The 21,793-nt window shown below is 38.6% G+C and overlaps 1 protein-coding gene across 1 annotated transcript; it reads right to left on the bottom strand.

Moving 5' to 3' along the window:
• Window positions 1–712: 712 nt before the first annotated feature.
• TNFAIP6 (TNF alpha induced protein 6) lies at window positions 713–16,825 on the bottom strand. The gene is made up of 6 exons (XM_085308818.1): window positions 16,667–16,825; window positions 9,127–9,264; window positions 7,624–7,785; window positions 4,848–5,076; window positions 3,716–3,756; window positions 713–1,835 (listed from the first exon to the last, which is right to left on the bottom strand). Exons 1-6 carry the CDS (start codon window positions 16,758–16,760, stop codon window positions 1,672–1,674), a joined length of 828 nt encoding a protein of 275 aa, XP_085164944.1. The 5' UTR covers window positions 16,761–16,825; the 3' UTR covers window positions 713–1,671.
• Between the last annotated feature and the right edge of the window lie 4,968 nt (window positions 16,826–21,793).

The raw sequence follows: 21,793 nt of genomic DNA, 5'->3' as shown, positions 1-21,793 counted from the left end.
TTATAGGCAAGTATCTAGAACATAGAATCAAGAYTGGAATATAAGCAGGTACTTCAGAGATAAGTATAATGTGAGGGAGTTGTCAAAGCAGAAAATATTAAACACCRTGAGCTTATTGGCACAATAGCAAAATAAACCAGAAAAAAAATGCTGCAGGTTTAGAACAGAATATGGTGTCTTATTGCAAGAACGGAACCTCTCTTCTTACCAGTAGTAGGATGTTCTGACTGACTGCATATACTATTAACTCAACAGCTAAGAAAGAGCTGTGTCAGCCCTCTCACAATTAGCTATGCATGTGAAACTGTGTTTGTGTTGCTCCAGCCATGTGCCATCTACATTGTTGTTTAAACTAGAAAACAAAATCATATTCCAAGTGAAATTAAAACAATAAAAGCTCCAAGCTGAAGTCAATTTAAGTACTGAGAATGAGAATATGGTAAAGCAAAGACAGGACTGATTAGCTTAAGATTCTCCTCCTCTTGTACAAAACTCTTTCTGGGGAATTCACAAAGCGTCAGACCAAAAAATTCACAGGAAGATCCTTAATTGGCATTAGATTTCAGCTGGTTTGGGGTCAGGAAAATTTTCAGTATGAAAAAAAAAGAAAACCCTCTCAAAACTTAATTTATATTTTTAAATTAAGAAAAAATGATTAAAAATCTGAAAGTTCTCACAAAAATAAAATGCATTCACTGGAAACTGGACAAGGTTAAAACAGAGGTAGCTTTAATGACACTTCAAACTGAGGAATTTAAACTGAAGTTAAAAACATACGGAAAATGATTTATATTTATCAGTTCAAAACAGTACAGTCTAAAAACCTGTGTAAACAACATATAGCATCTTGACAGTATTTTATAAACAGATATGCTGGTAAGTCAGTACCTAATTTCCTCTAAMGCTTCATCTCACCAGTTTTCTTATCATTACAGAGTCTTTCATTTGATTCTTTACTAAGTGAAATCAGAGAAGTTAAATGCTTGAGTATCTCTTCTCTGGATGAGGAAACTGTGACAAAATTGATTGAATATTTTTAATTTATCTCACARCAAAATTATGATGGTAATATAATTGATTCTGTGCTTTTCATGACGCTTTATAAGCTTCTCACTTCAGACAATGACATAGGTGGCTGTTAGGCCACCCACAAGATGAATTCATGTTACCTTAACAATTTACTCAAATGGCCTTTTGTGTTCAGGGAAATGAGTTAATTAAAAAAAAAGAATAACACGGAGAACAAGAAGAAATAAAGCAAGAATTCAAAAATAAATATGTAGAAATCAAGAAAAATAAGGATGGAAGACCAAATTAAATTAATAARAAAGAAACATCTGTCACATAAAATATTTGTTCAAGTTAAGCAAGAAATGAGGAAAAGGAACAGTTCATATAGAAAAATAATTTAAAAATATTTGGTAACAATGAATTCTTTGGTTTTATGCAGTCCTTGTAATCTAAAAATAGTCTTCTATTATTTGTGTAAGTAAGTACCTTTTATAATTTATTTCCTAATCTGTTTTATTAAAAAAACTTATATAAGGCAGAAAATAAAAGGTCAGAAAGATCTGAGGAAAATGACTGCATGTCTCTGTCTTATCTGAAGAAACAGATACCTGAATCGGGTTCTAAAACATGTTTCTTAATGATTATACCCTGCTAATCTGCTCACATAATACCAAATTTTCCAGCTAAGAAGTTTGTTTTTCCTTGGGAAGTTGTATTCTTTCCATCACCTGATTTTGAAGGCATGTCCATAGTAACATATCTAATTTGAAAACCACCAGCTGTCACTGAGGCATCTGTCAAAAACTTCAAGGTCATAACATTTCCTAGGACAAGAAAAAGAAACAAAAGGATTACATTTTTGGGTGGCAAAAAAACATGGTATTTCAGTTATTTTTATACTACTCTCTTGCTTCCCTCGGGCACCTGAGTTTTCCGGAGAGAGTCTGTCTATGTCATGGCATGACGGGACATCCTAGGAATCTGAAACACAAGTCTGCAGAGCAATCCACCCGGTCTGTCTACCTCTGAGCCAAGTATAGGCCTTTCAGCCCTGTGGAAAACTAGGCTCATGTTGGACTTGCTCGACTTAGGCAGTCACCCCACTTGAAGAAAAGAAAACATTTGGACATATGAGATAGGCACAGAGCCTCAGGCAGTTCTAGGTGACACTGGGGTGAGGTTGCTACATCACTCTCCCATGACTGTCTGTTCATCTCTGCCAGGCCAGTGTAAAYTGCGAGAGCAGGTATGGCACAACTCAACTTTTCTCTTCTCTTTCTGTTGCTTAGAGCTGTGGGCTCTGAGCACAGAAAGCAAAGCAAAGGTCAAAGCTTAGATTAGCTTTTGCTCAGGATTTGTCCAAAATCCAWCAAGAGAACTGTACTGGAGATGGGTAGAGTCCCATTTTCCATGTCTTAACCACGAGAGTGCAGTAAGTATTTTTCAGATTCTGCCCTCTTTATTTGCATGGACTAATCTAACAAACTATGCAATGATATGACGTTCATTRTGAAAAAAAGTGTCATAATCTGGCCTGACAAACAAATTTTCCTTTACTCTGTTTTGTTAACATTCTATTTCTYTCACCATGATTTCATTCCTATTCTCATTCTTGTCAATTTTGTTTTATTGTCTTCTTTTTGCACATGGTAATGTTCTCTCTCCATGCTAATGTATTTTTCCCTGGCTCTTTTAAATATTTAAGGAGGGGAAAACTAGATTATTTTCAGTTGTACTTCTTTAGAATTATTTTAGGATGATTTTATTACTTAAGATTGAAAACGGAATTATTTGTAAACAAATGGCAGTGCTCATAGCTTTCAGAAGATTGAAATGATGCCTCATTCTAGAAAGCGTTTCTTCTGATCCCAGTGGTCCTTCCTCAGATTATGTACCTCTGCTTGAGACTGCGCTGTATTTGCATTCAGAGTTGTGATTCTGGCACTGCGTCATTTAGGAACCTCTCAGCAACAGTCTATGTTTGATTAATGAGTAACAGTCTATCCTTGCTTCATCAGGGATTGTCCAGGTAAGAAAGAAAAACACTAATAATGTGACACATACACAATTAGGCTCTAAGATCATAGCCTGGTGTAACGTAGGAATAAGGATTCACTGTGTTAGCAAGCGCAGACATGTGAGGCCTGTTTGCATCCACAGCACTGTTAATTTATCCCTGAGATAATCCATCCATAGATGGTAAAACTGATGGCATTGTGAATTCTGCATATTTAGGTACTGCAGACACTGGAAGTGTGGTAACATGAGCACCTGCACAGATTATACACATTCCTGAGGGAACATGACTACTTCCTTGTATGATTAGCCTGTGCTAACTTCTTTGCTATGGCAACTTTGCAATACTTGAAAGCCACTTTTACCTCGCTTCGCTCACTTATATAGAATCAAATCTTGACTGTTGTTTATACATACATACAAAATACTTTCTACATCCAGCTTTGGCAACRGTTTTGCAGTCCTTGCTCTGAGAACAGGAAAACTTGGTGAGCAGATCCTTCCCTGATTATTTTTCTAACTGGACTTTTTTTTTTTCTTTTACGGTTATTTAAAAATAATTGTGTTGATGAAAAAAAATGGCAGTTTTGAATAGCAGCTTATGATACGCTGGCTGTGACTTAGAAAGTAGGAGAAGAGATGATTTAGGCTGATTTTTTTTTACCAGAAAAAGTGCAAGTAGTATTACCTGTGCTAATGATATCATCTGGCAACTCATCTCCACAGAACCTGAAAAAAAATTATAAATGGTTATGACTGAGTGGCACAGCAAATATGCCATATCCCTGCTATGTGGGGACCTATACTGTCAATGGTAACTCTCAGGCTGTACTTTCCTTTGAGAAAGCTGTTGTTATGGGTTAAATTKATTGTAGATGTTCAGTCTATGTACGTTTCTCTATGTTAAAGCAATTCACTCAAGGGTTTTTCTCATTATAGTAAGGTTTAGGGGAGGGAAAGCTGCAAGAAACATAATTTTCAATATAAGAAGGAAGTCAGTGTTGTAAAACAAGAAAAAACTTTTTTACATAGCATTATGGCAAGGAATAATAGCCCAAAACTGAGAAAGCATGAACTTCATCATGAAAAAATATTAAGAATGGTCTCTAAAGGAGAAACAAATGCAATATATCCTTGCTTTTCTATGCATGATTTGTACAGAGGATATGAAATGTGGCAGGAATAGGGAAGTGTTTTTATCACTTTTCTAGTTTATTTGCTGTACTAGAAAACTGAGACACTTCATACGAAAAATTTGACTGCTAAAGAATAATCAAAAAGATGGTATTACACAAAAGAAAGTGAGAATTAAGCAAAGAGGGAAACTACTTTAAATGTTAAAAGAAGATATATAACACTTGTTCTGTTCTGATTTTCTTAGAAAATATTTGACTTTGTGGCTAATAATAACTTGAATTAAATACATTTTTGCTAACAGTTTTAACACCTCTCTTCCCTCCCTTCAATTAAGGCAAATACAAAATGTTATTTGGGATTACTCATTCTTCCTGCAAAATAATAGAGGACTCATTTAAAAATAAGTAGCTACCTAAAAAGATTTGCAGGTCTTTTTCATGTTTTATGAAAAATTTAACAAAGCAGGAAAGACCAAAGCATAATTTTCAAAAGTGCTTTACAGATCTGTGTAAATAATAGTGAAGAAAATTGTCTGGAGAGGCAGGTTAGGTACTATTGCTGCAAGTACTTTGGGCATATCAGGGGTGCTATTTGGCTAAGTAATACAATTTTTCTTAAGTATTATGCTAGAAATTTTTAAAAAATATTTGAGTATTTTCTTGTTAAAGCTGGAATTGCTTTACCTGCCCACAAAGCCATTGATATCATCATAGCTATCATAGACTTCCAAGAAATCAGCCATACAAGCAGTGTCGTCTTCAACATCAAACTCCAGAAACTGCAGATGAATCCGTTGTCCATACTTTACTCTAATATGCCAGTAGCAAATTTGATCATTTTCATACTCATTTGGGTAGCCTGGTGACTTAAAAACATGTTTTGAATCTGTAAAGATTCCACCACACTCTTTTCCTAAGAGAAAAATAAAAACATCAGGGTTCAAATATTCATTTTGGATATGGCTATGATTTAATTCTTTGTGCACTTTGACCCAGTAGATCTTTTGTAGAAAATCACATAGGAACACCCAGAGAAATATCACTGTTCATATATTTAAGCACTCAGCACTCAAAGGAAATGTCAGCCATTCCTAGCTTTTGGGAACAGATACTTTGGAAATGAGGCATGATCCAAAACTCACTGAACTCACAGGAAAAGCTTTCATTGACTTCAGTGGACTCTGGGCCAGAGCTAAGACTTYATATAAAAGCATTTGGAGTTTCTGATTATGTAAAATTGTAAGCTTTACACTTGTTTTTGTAAGTTGCCCTCACGACCACTTTCGTCCTTTTTTTCTCCGAATACCTCTCTAAAGTGTTTCTTCTCCAGAAAGTCCATAAAGATTAGTGACTACATTTATTTTGCTGCATTGTTTTTATTGCTGCAGCTCTTCCCCTGCCTTTGGAAGGTTTCCTTTGGGAAGAAAAGCAGACATTCCTGTTAGATTCTGTGCCCATTTGAGCCTTTCCTTGTCAGCAGGACCAATTGATTTGGTGGCCTCACATTGCCTGACTTCATTGTTTCCTAAGTTCAGACTTATGGGAGAGGCAGGTACTTTCCAAGAGTGATTCAGGGCATGTGTTAGAAGCCTTAAGTTGGATAATGGCAATAATCCTCTTAGTTTTCACACTGTCTACAAGCCCTGTATTTTTCAGCACCACAACACAGGTAGATTGGATGTGATTTCAAACATTCAAGCAKTTCCACAGCTTGCTTGACATCTTTAGCATCTCTGAGAAGAGCCCAGGCTCAAATCAGTCAATTCAACTTTGCCTCCCCAGGCTATAGTTTCCCACTTGCAAACAGACAACTCTGCCATCAAGCATGAATACATATCCTTGTAACGGAGGGGCTGGAGTCATCTTCCCAGTGTTGGCAGTTTTAGTTTCCTTTTGTCCTCTATCCAACGCATTTGCAAAGTAATCACCTTTCATCCCAGAAGAGAGGGCTGACAAAGCAGAAAGTTGGGCTGACCCATTTAAATGTGGTAATGAGCGCAGTAGTCTCTCTCACAGTTTTCTTTGTATGCTGAACATCTGTGAGAGTCCCCCACCCCGCAGAGCTATTTGGTTAACAACTGCCCAGCTAACATAAACAAGTTCAAACCCTGTGAGCACAAACAAAATGTGCACAGCTGTACAGACGTCATGGACAACTCTGGTTTCTGGCTCTCCCATGCAGGGTAGTTCACTTGGAGGAGCAGGAGAACCAGGCAGACCACAAAGTTAAGCTACTCTTTTATCGATGGTGCCCACTTTTTGTATCTTCCCTGTTACATGGAGGATCCCAAGAAYAACTGAAATGTGGCCACATTAGGAATTTCAGTCACCGGCAGCATTGTGTGGGGCTAATCCAGCTAGACTCAGGCAACTAGGTCATGCAACAGCCCATATGTGGCTGGCTGCACAGGGTGCAGACAATCTGTTTCAGCCTCCCCAGAAGAGACATGTCCTGTGTCCATGAGGTCTTGTCACTCATGTTTGAATCACTTCTCTGGATCTGCTTCACAGATCTAATGTTCTCCATCTAGTTACATACCCACACACACACACACACTGCTGGGAGCTGCATCAGTGCATGTTTCAGTCCCAGAGAGTTCATTTTCAAGAGTTTTCTATCACAGGCAAGAGAAAGACRTTCCCATGACTGGAAAGATGGGTAAACATTAAATGTCTTTATAGGCAAAATACCTGGAAAATAGTTCCTGTGTCATAATGCTTTATTTTTGTTCGTATCTCTACATATGTATTAGAGAGCTGATAAACAGGAACAGAGCAGTTGCAWGCACACCTCTATTTTCCTCCAGGATTGTGCTGATAATAAAGGAATAAAACAACCAAAGAGTTTAACCTAACCATAGCCTCCAGCCTCTCTCTTTTGTTAAGAATGCATATGCATCATCTGGACGGTCCCATCTAGCCTTAGAAGCCAGATTCTCAGATGATGTTTTCACTTCAGTAGGCTCCCCATAGTGGCAGTATAACCAGCGAGGTGATACTGTTCCTGCAACATCTGCTAGCCCTTTAAGGTCTTCTATGTAAGTAAAAACACACATGCTTACCTTTGCAGCATTTAATTGTAGCTAACCTTCCTCCACAAATGTCAGGCTAGTGAAAAGAACATAAGGAAATTCCCCAACTTGGGTTTGGATTCTAATATTTTAGAATTTTTTAGAACTTTACCAAGCATAAAACAATCTGGAAAACTTCTCTAGATTTAATTTGCTGAACTCACATGGCTTTTTTTTTTCCTAATTTTTATCAGCAGTGTTTCCAAATAGAAGACTGAGAACTGCATAAAACAATTCTATTGATTTTTTGTTTCCAAATCGAGAAAAATGTAAAAGGCCAGCAAAATGGTAATTATCACTGAGAGTCTGGGTGCCTTTGCACAGCCAGACATCAYGACGTGTAGTCATATTCTCAGAACTAAGGAGCAATGGGTTCTTTTTAAACGCACCATTAGGGTTGTAGCAGTAGGCATCCCATCTCTCGCTTCTGTTGAGGCGAATCCCGTAATCCACAATGCCAGTCTTTCCAAAGCCACAGTTGGGTCCAGCTTTTACTATGGGATAACCAACTCTGCCCTTTGCCATCCAGCCAGCCGCACACACATGGAAACCTGAGATCGGGAGAAAAAGAGGCATGCACGTGACAAATTAATCCTAGGCAAGAAACCTTGCTTTTTATTCAGACAAATAATGACTCGCTCCAGCTGATCAATGACTTAGATGTAATTCATCTAACAGAAATTGTACTACAAGGAAGAAACAGTCTTTTGAGCCGATGATTTTAAACACAGAATGTATTAYGTTCTCGACAGTACGATTATTGGTTTGACACTGGAAAAGAAAATCAAACGCAGATGGACTATATASTCTCCAGGGTGGTAAGTTTTAAATACTGTACCAGTGTTTGTAATTAAATTATATATTGGATTAATTACATAAGTGAATAAAATTGTGTTTGTTTCCTTTTTAAAGTCATACAAATTCATTCAATCATGTCTCATCTAAGAGTTTGCAGTATTAAGACTGAGGTGAATAATATACTATATACAGTAGACAGCTAAGGAAATTAACATATTATCTCAAAATACTTACAATTTAAATTTAAATACCTAAAATATGTTTTCCTTTTATATATATATATACATATATATATATATGTATATTTCCTTACCAAAAAAAAATAATTAAAAAAAGATTCTAACTTCCCTTCCTGTGAACTTAGAAACAATAGCCAAAGAATGCACTGTTATTCACTGTCTGGTAGAAACCAACTCCATGGTTTCACAGAGACAAACTAGAACATACTTGTGGCGTGCCAGGACTGCAAGCTAGTCAGAAGAGACAAAAGTACCCTTTTTACATGTGTGCTGGTGCTGAGTGCCAGCTTGTGACTCAACAGCATAGCCTGCATATTTCTAGAGTGCAGGATATTTTCCATTGTTTTCCTAAGACTCTGAATGAATTAATCTTTCCTCAACAGGAATCAAACAGATCTCAGTAGTGTCCTGAGATCAGCTTTTCTCTCTGAGCACACCAAGACTCCTTCTTAGAGCAAACAAGGGCTCAAATAAACGTTCTGAAAACACCTGAACTGCTTATGTGAAAAATAACAACTCTCATTTTCTGAGAAAGCTCAGAGGGGACAAGTGCTCTGCCCTGCAGGTCCCTGCGGTGCCCCAGCACGGCAGGGAGGGCGCTGGGCAGATACCACTGCTTCCCTGGGGCGTGCTGCGTGCAGCGCTCAGGGGCACTGAGCGCTGTGTCCCCACGTTATCCCCGACAGCTCCGTGGGTAGCGCAGCCACGCTCTGTTTACCGTGGGGAGACACAGCGTGCAACTCAGGCAAAAATCCAGGGAGTTTCTAAGTCTCATAGGATTCATAACGTTCATGACAATGAGAGATTGGCAACACAATGAGCAAGATGAAATGCRAACAGATATTTTCCTCAAACCTATTTTTCTTGCTGCCTCCAGCTGCTGATAGGTGGCTAGATGTCCTCCTTCGTACTCACAGACGGCTTTTGCTTCTGCGTAGGTGAGCTGGTACTTTCCAGTGCGTGACTCCCTGTGATACACTCCGGCTGCTCGTTCTGGGGGATGAAAGAAATAAACAAGTTCAGTATTGTTTTATTTTTGGAATGCAGACTACRAGATCCCAGCTGACCTACCTTCCTGGAGGATGTCAAATCTTACAACTTCAGCAGTTTCCCAAGACCTTCACCTTGGGCTACCATCCAGGTGAGAATAGAAACAAGATGTTCTGCTAGTAGCTGCATTATTTGGGAAGTGTCASGAAAATATGCAACACAAAGGCATGTTTCGTTTTGGGAGAAGCTTCTGAGCAAGAGTTGTTCAGAGTTTGGGGCAAGCTTTTGAAAAACAGAAAATCAACAAACGCAGGCAAGGAGTCCCATAAGACTACTCAGAAAGCAGTAGTTAAGGGAACGATCAGCTGGTTCAGTATAACTAGATCTGTGGGACCACATCAAACTCCAGGGAAACTCCTTCTGGATTGCTATTACAGCATACTTTTGGATATAACTTAAAGTGCTTTTGTAAGATGAATCAGAGCTTTGTTTTGAATCTCCAGAGAAGTTAAATGAAAGCTACTTGGATAGAAGAGAGGCAAAAATTAAAGGGAATAAAAATGCAAAATAAAATATCYGTGCTTGTCTCACAAATACCAGAACAATTGTTGTCTGATATTTTTGCTATACAGAAATTTAATATATTTTCTTCATATATCTATTTTTTGCTGTTTCAAGTCCAGTATACAGCAGCTTTGCRGGGAAAACTAGAAACTGTCAGTACTACTACAGGTTTTATAATCTTTTCTTGCTTCACTTGTCTGATGCCATATGTACAGAAATCTGCCTCTATACCAATACGCAAATCTAATCTGAATAGTATTTTTCTTTATTTTTTTTAATATTTGGTACAATCTGAGAAAAATGGCTCTCTACAGCTATCATTAAGCAATGTAATTGAGAAAAGCAGCAAAACAAGAAGCGTTCTTTTACAGCAGTTATTTGCACCATGGGAAAAAAAGAATGTCTCTTCTAGTGACTCTCTATTCTACTGATTCTACTTAGAATCAGTAGTTTTGGCTATGTTAGGACACTTAAAAGAATGTAAACCACTGAATTGTGGTTAGCTATGGAGAGATCCTTTATTAGATACAGAATGACGTTTGCCAATATAGTTTTGGAGCCACCGCCACTGGACTCATTCCCAATGAAGTAARTGATATTGCTGACAGTAGTCTCAGAAGACTCAGAGTTCTTACTGTAACACAGCCAGAAATGTCAGTGGCATAGGCAAAGAATAACATATAGTCTATGGAAAGATCTTTCTAAGAAGCCAAGGTAGTTCCAGTGTAAAGAACAGTCAGAATAATAAACAGCTATGGAATAATCATAGAATCAGAGAATCAGGAAGGTTGGAAGGGACCTCTGGAGATTATCAAGTCCCTGCTCAAGCAGGGCCACCTAGAGCATGTTAGACAGGGTTGTAGCAACAAGGRCCCCCCTTGCTGAAGACCAGGCTTGAACCAGGGACCTTTAGATCTTTAGTCTAACGCTCTTCTAGCTGAGCTATTTTAGTCCTCGATATAATAGTATGGTAGGTTCAAAAAAAAAAAAAACTTTTTAAATCAAGATTTCGTTTGTAGAAAGCATTATTGTTCACCCACATAATGATCTATCATCTTTAGCCTGAAAAATCCAGTCACTGTTTCCTTACAGTGTAAGTATATTAAATTCAGTATGCATGAATTGAAAATATGAATATTAAAAAAAACCCCACAATCTGGTCTCACTGCACACTCAGGGGACAACCTGGAAATGAAATTAGTAATTACTGCAGCTCTACTGGGATTAACCAAGCTGTCCCATCTACATTGAGTCAAAGAGCAAGAGGCAGTTCATTCCAAACTTTCTTGGGTGGCAAAGATGATCAGTCACGCTGAAGTAAAAACAGTCTTAAAGCTTATTTTAAGTGATAGTTGCTGAAAAAAGCTCTCATCGTTCTGGCAGCTATTTTTGCAAGACCCACTCTGCTCCCTTCCTGGAAGAGCGCTGGATGTAGCACCTCRCATTCAGAGGGACTCACCAATGGTTTAGACTTGCAGCTGACAGTAAAAACCTACTATTTTCAGTTGTCTCTAATTTCTCTGATGTTTTCTCCTGGTAATAGTGTTTTCAAATCTTAACACTCAAGAGACATCTATCCCCATTTCTTGATGCTAGAACATCAGGACATCACTGTCTTGTTTTTCAGAATATTGCTGGGAAGATTTGTCCTTCATAGCTTTTGCAAGGGCTGCTATACTGATAGCAGCAYGACTGAATCTTCATGTAGTGTCTTGGTGGTCGGTGTTACCCTCCTGAGAGCAATCGCCAGTCTATATCTCTGTTACTCCTTTGTAACTTGATAAAAGTAGCCCTTGGAAAGATAGACCATGCACATACATTGTTGAGCTTTGACATTTGTGCTGATCAGCGTGTCACAGTTTAATGACTCAGTATTCCCCAAGAGTAGCATATCCTAATTAATTATCAGATCTTTCGCAGGCATTTTTTTCTCATTTTAATTATACTAGAAACTGTGCAGAATGGTAAACTACAAAAACACACCGAGGTCAAAGCATCATACACTTATATACATAAACACACATATATACACACATTCACAGTCATACATGAACAGACACGCACAAATTACTATTAGTTGTTAYGGAGTAAGATCATGGCTGTGTAGACAAACCTGAATCAAATTCTGCTTTGACTTGCACGTGCAAGCACATGCCTACCACTGTGCCATTCGTACACCAAGCGTCTGGCACTAGAGAGTACGGCGCATCCCAGCCACAGCTGGGCATCTTCTCTGATGGGAATGCTGCCSGCAAGCTGCTCCCAGAGTATCTGACCTCTCCAAAATCTCCTCTTCCTGGATTACAATAATGCCTTTGAAATATTTGAGAAATGTACTCAGTGTCCAAATCCCGGTACTCAAACGATGRAGGAGCAACCTTAACTCACTCACTGGTTAGCAGTAGACCTTCTTTCAAGAATTTCCAAAACGACTCTTCCCTATTTGCTTGAAAACCTGCAAATTGGGGCTGGCCTCTCTGGAATTTCTCCACCTACTTTTTCCTCTGGTTCTTACACAAACGAATGTGGCTTACAGGGCTGACAGACATGCTCCTTCCAACTCACATTTCTTAAAATTTCTCCTTGAAATCCAGAGACAGCAGGATTCTGTGAGAAGAGTGACCCCCGAGTCACCCACAGCAGTTGGCAAGATTAAAATGCGGCCAACCTCTTCTGCATAAAGACAAAAAAAATGAGATTTGGCCTAATTATGTTCCATCAATATGCATGACACATGGTTATATAATAAAAGACAAACAGAATTATTCAATTTCAAAGTGGGGGGCTGCTGCATAAAGTTGCTGGCAGAGGTCTCTGGTAACTCATGGTCACCCTCAGAGTACTTCACTGAATGGTGTAGGTATGGCCCCAGYGGTGCAGGCATGGTCCCTACACCTCACCGACACATGGTCTGCGAATGGGAGCGAAATTCTGAACACAAGAGTGGGGACTTCTCACTACACTCCAACACGGAAGTTCAGCGCTCTCTAAAATGTGAATTTTTTCACATTAAAACACGCCATATTTTGTTTATATCACAGGCTTAGGCCAGATACCTATGGAAAGGTACATCTATCCCCAGGCAGTTTGGATCACGAAATATGTATACTGGGGCCCTGCTGCTGACTGGGATTTTGACATCGCCTTAGAAAGTCCAGAGGCCTAGAATAGCCCCATTCCCCTGTCCCTACGGTGCCACCTTAGTCAYGGCTTGTTGGCGCTTCTCTTGGAGGGAATGTTTCCTATCTGTTCCCAGCTTTCAGCTGTGCGTTGTGGTGTGCTGCGTCTGTCACGGGGACCACTGGGACTCTGCGGAATGATCTAAGCATACGCTTTGAGTTGCAAAGGTGACGACTGTAGGGCTTGGAAGCAGGCCTTGGTTGTGTCTTCAGTCCTTTGAAAGTCCAGCACCATCGCTGACAGTCCATTCTGTCAAGTATTTTTACAAAACCACTTAATTTCTTAGCTCTCTGTCCTTTCTTCTATTCCCAGAAATAATTTTAAYTGTTCACTGCAAACAGTTTGTGAGCAATTCTGTTCAGAGGGATGAAACACCATTAATAAAATTCATACTTTCTATTTATACATTTCCTTGTAAACATAACCTAAATGGCCAAGTGAAAGTGCAATGTTCTCGCACTTGCTGTTCTCAATGGGTATGCGAGTTCTTTTAAGTCATGGAGAACAGTGATTTTCTTGAAGAATTCACCTGACACAACTAAAAAAAATATTCCTTATGTTATTTTCTGTTGCTATCAGAGTTTGGAACATTCTCTTTTTCTCATTCCTAGCAAAAATATCACCCCATGTAACTCCACTGTCCTCAATGGATGAATTGTTCACACTGTATCTACTCAATTATAAGAAGTTTAGCCCTGGCTCACTATTTCTAAGCAATGAAGGCAAGATCAACTTCAGTTGTCCCAAGGATTAGGAATGAGGGCTACCTACTTGTATCACTGGAAAAGGAAGGCCCCCAAGGAGGCCTTGTGGCACCTGGGAAATCTGGTTTATTTTTGCTGGTATAGGCTGGTGACTGCTGATCGCCAGGGACGCTCCTGCTCCCCGTCCCAGCCCTCTCCTTAGTGGGGCAGCCGCATCCAGCCTGGCTGCTTTCCAGGCGCCTGCACAAACAAAGCAGGCAGCAGAGCCCTGGCCCTTCACTGATCCTGAGCTCCTGCCTCCCTGGAAAACTCCTGTTTTGGGGCACTAAGAACCAGCACCAGAATTCAAACATTCCAAGCACGTTTGGGCAAGATTGCTCTGATCTGCTCATCAGTTTACCATAAACCTTTRGTTATAACAGGCTTGTTACAAAAATGAGTCCCAATAATATTCCATTTAAACAAGAAAGACATTAACAGAAATAGTATATATTCAGCTGCATCAAGATCCTGTATTTTGCAAGAAAACAAAATACRTTTTATATCACAGAAATAAGGTAAAAKATAWGAACATTTCTAGCCTGACCTTAATTRAAGACTTGATATTTGTTTTCATGGGGGAAAAAGGTAAAAAAGGAAAAAAAAGAAAGATGAGGGAAAAAGGTAAAATGGAAAACTCCCTTCGTTTTCACTCTGGTCTTGACAATGCTTTATCAGAAGAAGAGAAGATAAGCAAAGTTCAAATGTCATTGTGCATTCCTAGGTTTTATCCTGGGGAGAAGGTCTTGCTTTAATGCTTGTGCATAGTTAGTATGAGATTAGGGTTACTCCTTTTATTGTTCATATTACATTTTTTTTAATGCAAAGATGCATAAAATGAATGGCTGTGATTTTGCCAAGTTTTTCTTCAGTAATACATAATTGCACTGAATTCTATTGCTAATTTAATTAACTGCAACTTGGTTTTTGTTTCGGTAGTTTTACTGCAGTACTCAGGATAGTGCATTTTTAGAGGTATTACAATGGAGTCCTCAAACGGTGAAAGCAGAGTGATTATCTAAAAGTTATACGCCGTGTTTCCAGATTTTACATGTATTTATTTATTTGCAGCAAGTCAAATTTTTATCCTTGTCCTTCATTTTTATTTACTCACACGATAAATGCTAAAGGTGTAACAAACCCTTATTTTATTATTCATTCCAGTCAACGCTCTATTCTTCGCTTTTAAGGAATCTAAACTTTTTTTTTTATATATATGCAAAAGGACGCCATGTCATTCAAAGTGCAACTGYTTAAATGATTACTATCATCATCAGTTCACGTTTATGTTGCAGAAGCCCTAAAGGCCACAGTCAGGGCAGCACTGGCAGYAGTAGTCACATGGGTATGCCAGTATTTGCTAATAAAATGCCTAGGACCTGTTCTCTATCCGTGAGCGTGAGTGGTGTGTGGTGTGGCTGAACTCCCTTTCCCTAGGATCGGAGACCTCATCCACTTTGCCTCCTGCATAGTCCCTGGCCTTGCTCTTGCTGCTCAGGCACTCTTCGAAGACCACTGGCTGGCAGAGATGAAAACTCTGCCAAGGAGCATGCAAATAGCTAAAGCGCAGAGCCGACCTGTGCCACAGCCAAGCACTCTTTCACTTGTGCAGAGACAGCCTGTACAAACTGGTGATAAACAGGAGGCCTGGCTCTGCATGTCTCTCTACCCACTGCTCTGACCACATCCTTTCTGTATGAGAATACCCATCACAAACTATACCAAATACAACTTCTCTGTCCCCACAATCAAGGCTTAACACTGCCTCAGTCCTATTTATCTTCTGTGTCTCCTTACCGCTACTTCAGCCAAGAATACTGGCTTTGTTGGTTCGCACACAAGCCTTTTCTCTGTCATCCTTTCTTGAATGCTTCCTCTTTGCGGTGGTGCAAGAAGGTGCCAAGCTATCCTCCCTCAGAGCTCTCTCCTATCTGAACACCTACAGAACACAGCAGGCATGCTCCAGCTTTAGAGGGAAAGGGAAGTAATTAAAACTGTGCAATTAACTGGAAAATACTACGGATCGATTTCCTTTGCATTCACATTCCTTTTAGCTTACAAGGTCCTCTGAGGAGGGCTCAGGTTCAYGTGGTTGTTATACCAGCTAATAGAGGATAGTCTCAGTTCTTCATGAAACATCTGAGCACTACAGAAATGAGTTCTGGCTATGGCAATTCCTTAAAATTCATGAAGAAATACGCAATATTCCAGAGACAATAAAGGAGTCTATAAATATTTGTCTATAAAACAGAGCACACATTGCATATATTTGTTTTGGTATATTTTATGAGAATGTTTTGATTTTTGTTGTTCTACTGGGGAATAATAAAGAATGCTAAAAGAACTCTAAGAGCTATTTAAACCCACTTGGAGTATAAGAAACTATTGCCACAGCATATTATATAGCCTCTTTGGAATTCTTTTCTCCACTATTTAATGATATGAACAAATGAATGGCCAAAACATATACATTTCTGTATTTTCCTAGAAACCTAGGATATATTATTGCTATTATTTCCAGATCATTTAGTTTCATATGTAGGACCCCAGGCATTTGAAGTATGTTCATGCAGAAACTAATTCATTCCTTTGGCAAATGTTTCTTTTCATACTCTGCTTTCCTTCATTAGAARGAACTAATATTTAATACTGCTTTCACTTAACTTCATGCTTAATCAAATACATTCAGACAAAATATTCCATTAGTATGTTTGCCTGTACAATAGATAAACAGTAAAAACAGTAAGATTGTAAGGACAAAACTTGCAGGTATTAATCAGAGCAATGATAACCAATTTCATTGCAGGATTTTGCTTCTTTTAATGCATGGTTTTATATTGCTGGAAGTTCATCTTTACATTGTTAGAGAAACACAGTGATTTTTGTAGAAAAACATTCATGATGAAATTCTTTCTTACCTAACCAAATAGAGTTATGCAGCACTCCGTCCTTGAATCCCCATGCGTCAGCCATGTCCCACAGCAGGACAGAAAAGAAAATTAGTGCAATCATCTCTTCTGTACGATTAGGCTGTAAATACTCTCTGTTAAAACACTCAGGGTAACCTCTGCTAGCAGCTGGCTAGATTCTGTTGGAACATCTGGTAGCCAGATCTTAAATAGTGCTTTCAGCTGTGAGGTCAGCAAGGCTGCTCCAATTGTGCTTGCTGTAGTATTATTATACAATTAAATGTGAGGTCTGTATTCATCCACGTGACTCACTTTTGGCTCTCTCGATTCCCAGTGTGTCCAAGGAATCATTCTATCCCTAACTACTGCAGCACACATGAAAATTTTTCAAGCCAAACTCTATGCATTCTTCAGCATTCACTGTCTTCAAATTCCATAGAACTGTAAAACTAATAACCAGTCTATCTACATGCAATGTTTCTACTCACACGGTTTACAGGATTGAAAAGAATTAGGCATACTACTTCACATTCTTATTTAAACATTCTACTCTTTCATACAAAAYTTGAATTTAATTTAGTGACCTGATCAACTAAAAAATATCAGGGCAATGTTTTGCCTTCTATATTTGAATTCCACTTCTTCACATGAAATCTGTAACTGGAAGTCAAACTCCTATGGTTTTCAGGAACTCCTAAGTTTTGCAAGTGCCAGGAACAGATGCTCTTTGTTATGTGAATGGGAACTAAAGCTAAAATCTTTCCCTCCAAACCACACTTTAGGATCTGATTCATAGCATGACAGCTGTCTGCCTGTCTTCCCTTCTGGCTGAAAGTGAATTCTGCAGCTATTCCTTGTGATGGGTGGGATGAGTGGAAGAGTAAAAAGGGGGAAAGATGAGAGTATGGAAAATTGTCTGCTGCTCCACACTCCTGAGCAGCCATTRGAGGACTCTGCTCTCCAGTTCTGATAACATCTGTAATTGCCAAGTCAGGAGTAGTGAAGAAAGATGTGTTTATGACCACAAGCATGATCAAGAGCACAATCAAGTTAAAATAAATGAAAAGCAAAAATGAAAAGTGAAGGATGGAGGACTGTGCATACTCAAAAATATTTTACATAAATGTCTACTGTGTCACAGAGGAACAGATTCTTTATCACTCCAGGTTTAATATAATGTAATGAACACATAGCTGCATCATATCCACACACACRCATTTATTTCTCCCACCTAGAAGATACTAAGGGAGATGCTAAGATAYTAAGGGAGAGAGGAAAGCTGTGGGGAAGTGGAGTTGAGAGCCTTTCCACTGCATCAGACAGAAGAGCAAGGCAACCTGCACCAAAATACCAGTGTCTTGACCTGTCTTGTTCAGCACCCACTGGTGAGTGCAAACCAGTTATTCCAGTAAAGTTCAGCTAAACGTACATTCATGTGGTGCATATGAATGCTTTACACATTCAGGTTTGAACCTCTGGTGTGCAGCAGTAGCTGTACAATGTACGTACGTCATCTCACTCCTGATGAAGTTCAGGTGTACTCTGATTTYGAGGCCCAGCAATGAGACTTCCCACTTGGGTATCATAGAAAGCCAATGGCAACCCACTGGCTTCCCTCCAAACAGCCTAAGGCATCCTCAGCACCGTGGACATGCTTGCTGTCCTCTTTGCTGTTGTGCTAGTGAGCTCCCACAGCTTGGGATGCTGGGGCCATGAGTACTGCTCGCCAGTTTGTTCAGCAGCCGCTGCCACACTGATTGTCTCACCATGCTTTACAGCTCCTCTGTCAGCAAAACAGGAAAACATCCACCAGACTTGTCTTATTTAAAAAAAGATAGAAGTCCTACTACATCTGTTCTTCATCCTAGATTTCAGGATTGAATATTTTAGTTATACTTCTTTTCTTGCTACTTTAATGGTAAGATGTGATAAGAGTCTGATTTTTTTGAATGAGATCTAGCTCAACATTATTCTGTCAAAATAAGTTGGCAGAAATCTATCCTTCCCACACACTGATATCCGAGACACGCATATGAGCTTACCTGGGGTATGAATTGTGAAGGTGGCAGTATAACCTCTTAGGGTGAATGAAGCAGACAGTGCCAAGAGCATTACACTGGAGTATCAAGTTCGCATTAACGGAAGGAGACTGACACTTAAGACATTGCTTATTTTGAGTTGTGATATATTCATGGTGTCTTCTTGYGATCTGGAAACAATAAAAAGGTACGTGAGAAGGAACAGAAAGAAAAGGAAAGTGAAAATCCAACAGTAATATCATACATCAGTAAGCTAAAAAGACAAAGAACTTCTTCAAAGAGAATCCTTTCAGATTGGCACTAAGATCTCTTTTTTAGAAAAGAGAGAATTATGCTATGGACTGTCCTTCTTGGCACAGGTCACTTTTTCTCTCTACCATTTCATTCAAATTCCTCTGATGATATTGTAATGTGAGTTGATAGCTCAGTGATTTTGTATCAGAACCAGATGTCTAAACCACAGGGAGTAGCTCTGTTCCGGTAGGCGGGTGCCAATCCCACAAGATCATGAAAATGTGTTAAAAATGACTAATCCATGAAAGCAAGGAGTGCATACCAACTCAGATGTGATTTGTAATAGACAATGATGGTGAAATCTTGAGACAGACGCTCTTGCAATAATAAGTAAAAAGTATTTTTTTACCCGAGCTGACTACTACTGTCAAAGGCCTCATTAGAAAAAGTAACATAGCAAATAAATGGCATAATGTGACAAATAGTTCTGATAATAATAGTATTTGATAGCACCTCTTTTAATATATACAAGTTCTAACATTAATTAAATATAATAAAATAAGTATCTCTCTGGAGATATAACTAATATGATTCCCTGGTACTAATATACTTCCCAGAGAAACTATGCTATCTGCTACTRTTACTAAAGAAATACAATGGCTTAAGAATCATAGAATAACTGAAGTTGGAAGGGACTTCTGGAGGTTATCCAGTCCTGAGGTTAGGATTCAGTTGTCTRCCACAATATCCCCTGAACAATCCCTCAAATGAATGAACTTCATCTTTTGTTAGAAGTTAACAACAGTTTTACAGGGTCCAGTACATGTTTTATAGTGAAGAGTACAGTAAATATTTTGACATCCAAAGAAATAATCTAATATTTGCTATTGTTTTGCATTAAACATATTGTCCAGATTCAGCCTAAGCATTAATCTCTGCAGTTCTCAGAGTCAATAAAGTAATACATTCAGTTCTATACATCTGGCTCCCGAGTGAGTTGGAAAGGAAAATGTTCCTCTGCAAATCACACTAGATCTTCTCACCAAGATATTCCACAGCTAGATGTAGGCACTTTGTGACATTCATCTGACAACATTTTCTTAAGCTTTCCTCCAAGTTTCCTACATTTAAATACATCCCAGACACATCTTAAATAAAATATACAGATTTTTGGTGGCCTTTTCTTAACTCTTTCCATGCGTACATATGTTAAGAAACACTGTTTGACTTGTGTTTGAAGTTAACACCCAACTCTGTAGTTCTCAAGTGGTGGTCTGAAGCCCACTGAAGCCCAAACCATGATGCCATAGTAATGGAGATGCACAGCACTGTATTACACAATAAAAATAACAGCTTTTCCACTGCAGTTTAATGATGAGGATGCACATTAGCCAGAAAGATTCAGTAGAAGTTGACTGTGATTATACGAAAAATATGCGGACTACTGGTCTGCTACCAGCCAGACTACAACGTCCATGATTTCTATTAGCTGTCAGTCTTTCAGCCAGAAACCATAGTTGCTTTGAGGGGAAAAAAASAAAAAGGCAGGAGTTGAACAGGGAAGCACTGGGGAAAACAGTGCAAAAACTAAAGTAGAAGTACTGTGATATAAGAAAACTGATCACAACGACAGCAAGAAAAAGCAATCCAGCAGTTTAATGGATGAACCACTGAGGATGAAAAATTAAAAAAAAATAACAGTAGTGTATGCTGGGAGACAAATCTCTTTCACAGTAGTTTAAATACTAAGTTCCATTTCTCTGCTATTTTATTAACAAATGAAAATGAAAGTATCTATAGCTTTTGCATTCCAAGTTGTGTTTTATCATAGGTAGTATAGAATATATTACAATTATATTGTTGATAGGTCTGAGAATGGTATGAAGAATGGTGTATTTAAATGGAAAACCATGCAGTGAAAGGCCTTTCATTAAGAAGTCTTCCAGCAAGAAATCATAATCCTGTTGCAGAAAAAAAGTGCTTGGTGAAAAATATAGAAAAGAGAAGAGCAGGGAAACAGTGAAAAATATTAAAGCAAAATTTTTCTTCTGAGAAAGAACTAAAAGAGCTTGTCTAAAAAGGGTGTCATAACTACACTGTCTGAATTTACATGGTAGAAAACCCAAGAATGGAAGAAGAGTTATTTAATCTACAGAAAGAAAAATGCTGGCCCAACAGTAATATCACRCCATGCCATGTCATGTCATACCATACTATACTACATAGAGACAAGTTTAGGCTGAAAAGTGAAAGAAAATTTTAAATCATAAGAGCAGAGAAGCTTTGGAACTTTGGAACAGCCCAAGTACATATGCCAAACAAATAAAACACCAAACTTATTTTGAGATGATACTTGAGCAGAAGTTTGGATTTGATGTTCTTTGAAAGAAGGCCACTTGTTGTTCAATATTATTTTTATTGTCTTTATTATTTATTTTTACTTATCTTTTATGAACTGAGCAGTCAAGCTAGAAGACAAAGGATTATCCCAGACTCAAGGAACTACATGGAGACCATAAGAGTCATCAGACTCCAACCTTCAGGACCCCAACATGGCAGGAATAACTACACCTACACCATTCTTGAGACGCTTGTCTAGCTAGTTCTTCAGAACTTCCAGTGATAGATATTCCACAATCTCCTGGTGCTTGACTCTTCCCAATACTTTAAAYGTCTTCCATAACAAAATATCTTCCACTAACCAAAATCTTTCCTGTTGCAATTTTAGCCCATTGCTTCTCTCTGTTAGAGCAGACTAAAGTAACAGATTCTTYACTGCCTCTTTGTAGCAGGAAGGTTATATGCTTGAAGACTGTTACTGGATTTCACTTTAGGTCTTCCCTTAAAAATAAACAGGCCCTTA

The sequence above is a fragment of the Rhea americana genome, unplaced genomic scaffold (assembly GCF_003343005.1).
Source record: "Rhea americana isolate MKP2758 unplaced genomic scaffold, rheAme1 scaffold_105, whole genome shotgun sequence".
Taxonomy (NCBI): domain Eukaryota; kingdom Metazoa; phylum Chordata; class Aves; order Rheiformes; family Rheidae; genus Rhea; species Rhea americana.
This window is presented reverse-complemented; position numbering and strand designations above follow the sequence as displayed.

Coding starts and splice junctions, on each gene's coding strand:
- TNFAIP6 (XM_085308818.1), bottom strand. CDS start 16,760: ATGATTGCACTAATTTTCTTTTCTGTCCTGCTGTGGGACATGGCTGAC. Junction 7,786..9,126: donor GGAGGCAGCAAGAAAAATAG/GTTTGAGGAAAA, acceptor TCCCGATCTCAG/GTTTCCATGTGTGTGCGGCT. Junction 5,077..7,623: donor CTACTGCTACAACCCTAATG/GTGCGTTTAAAA, acceptor TTTTTCTCTTAG/GAAAAGAGTGTGGTGGAATC.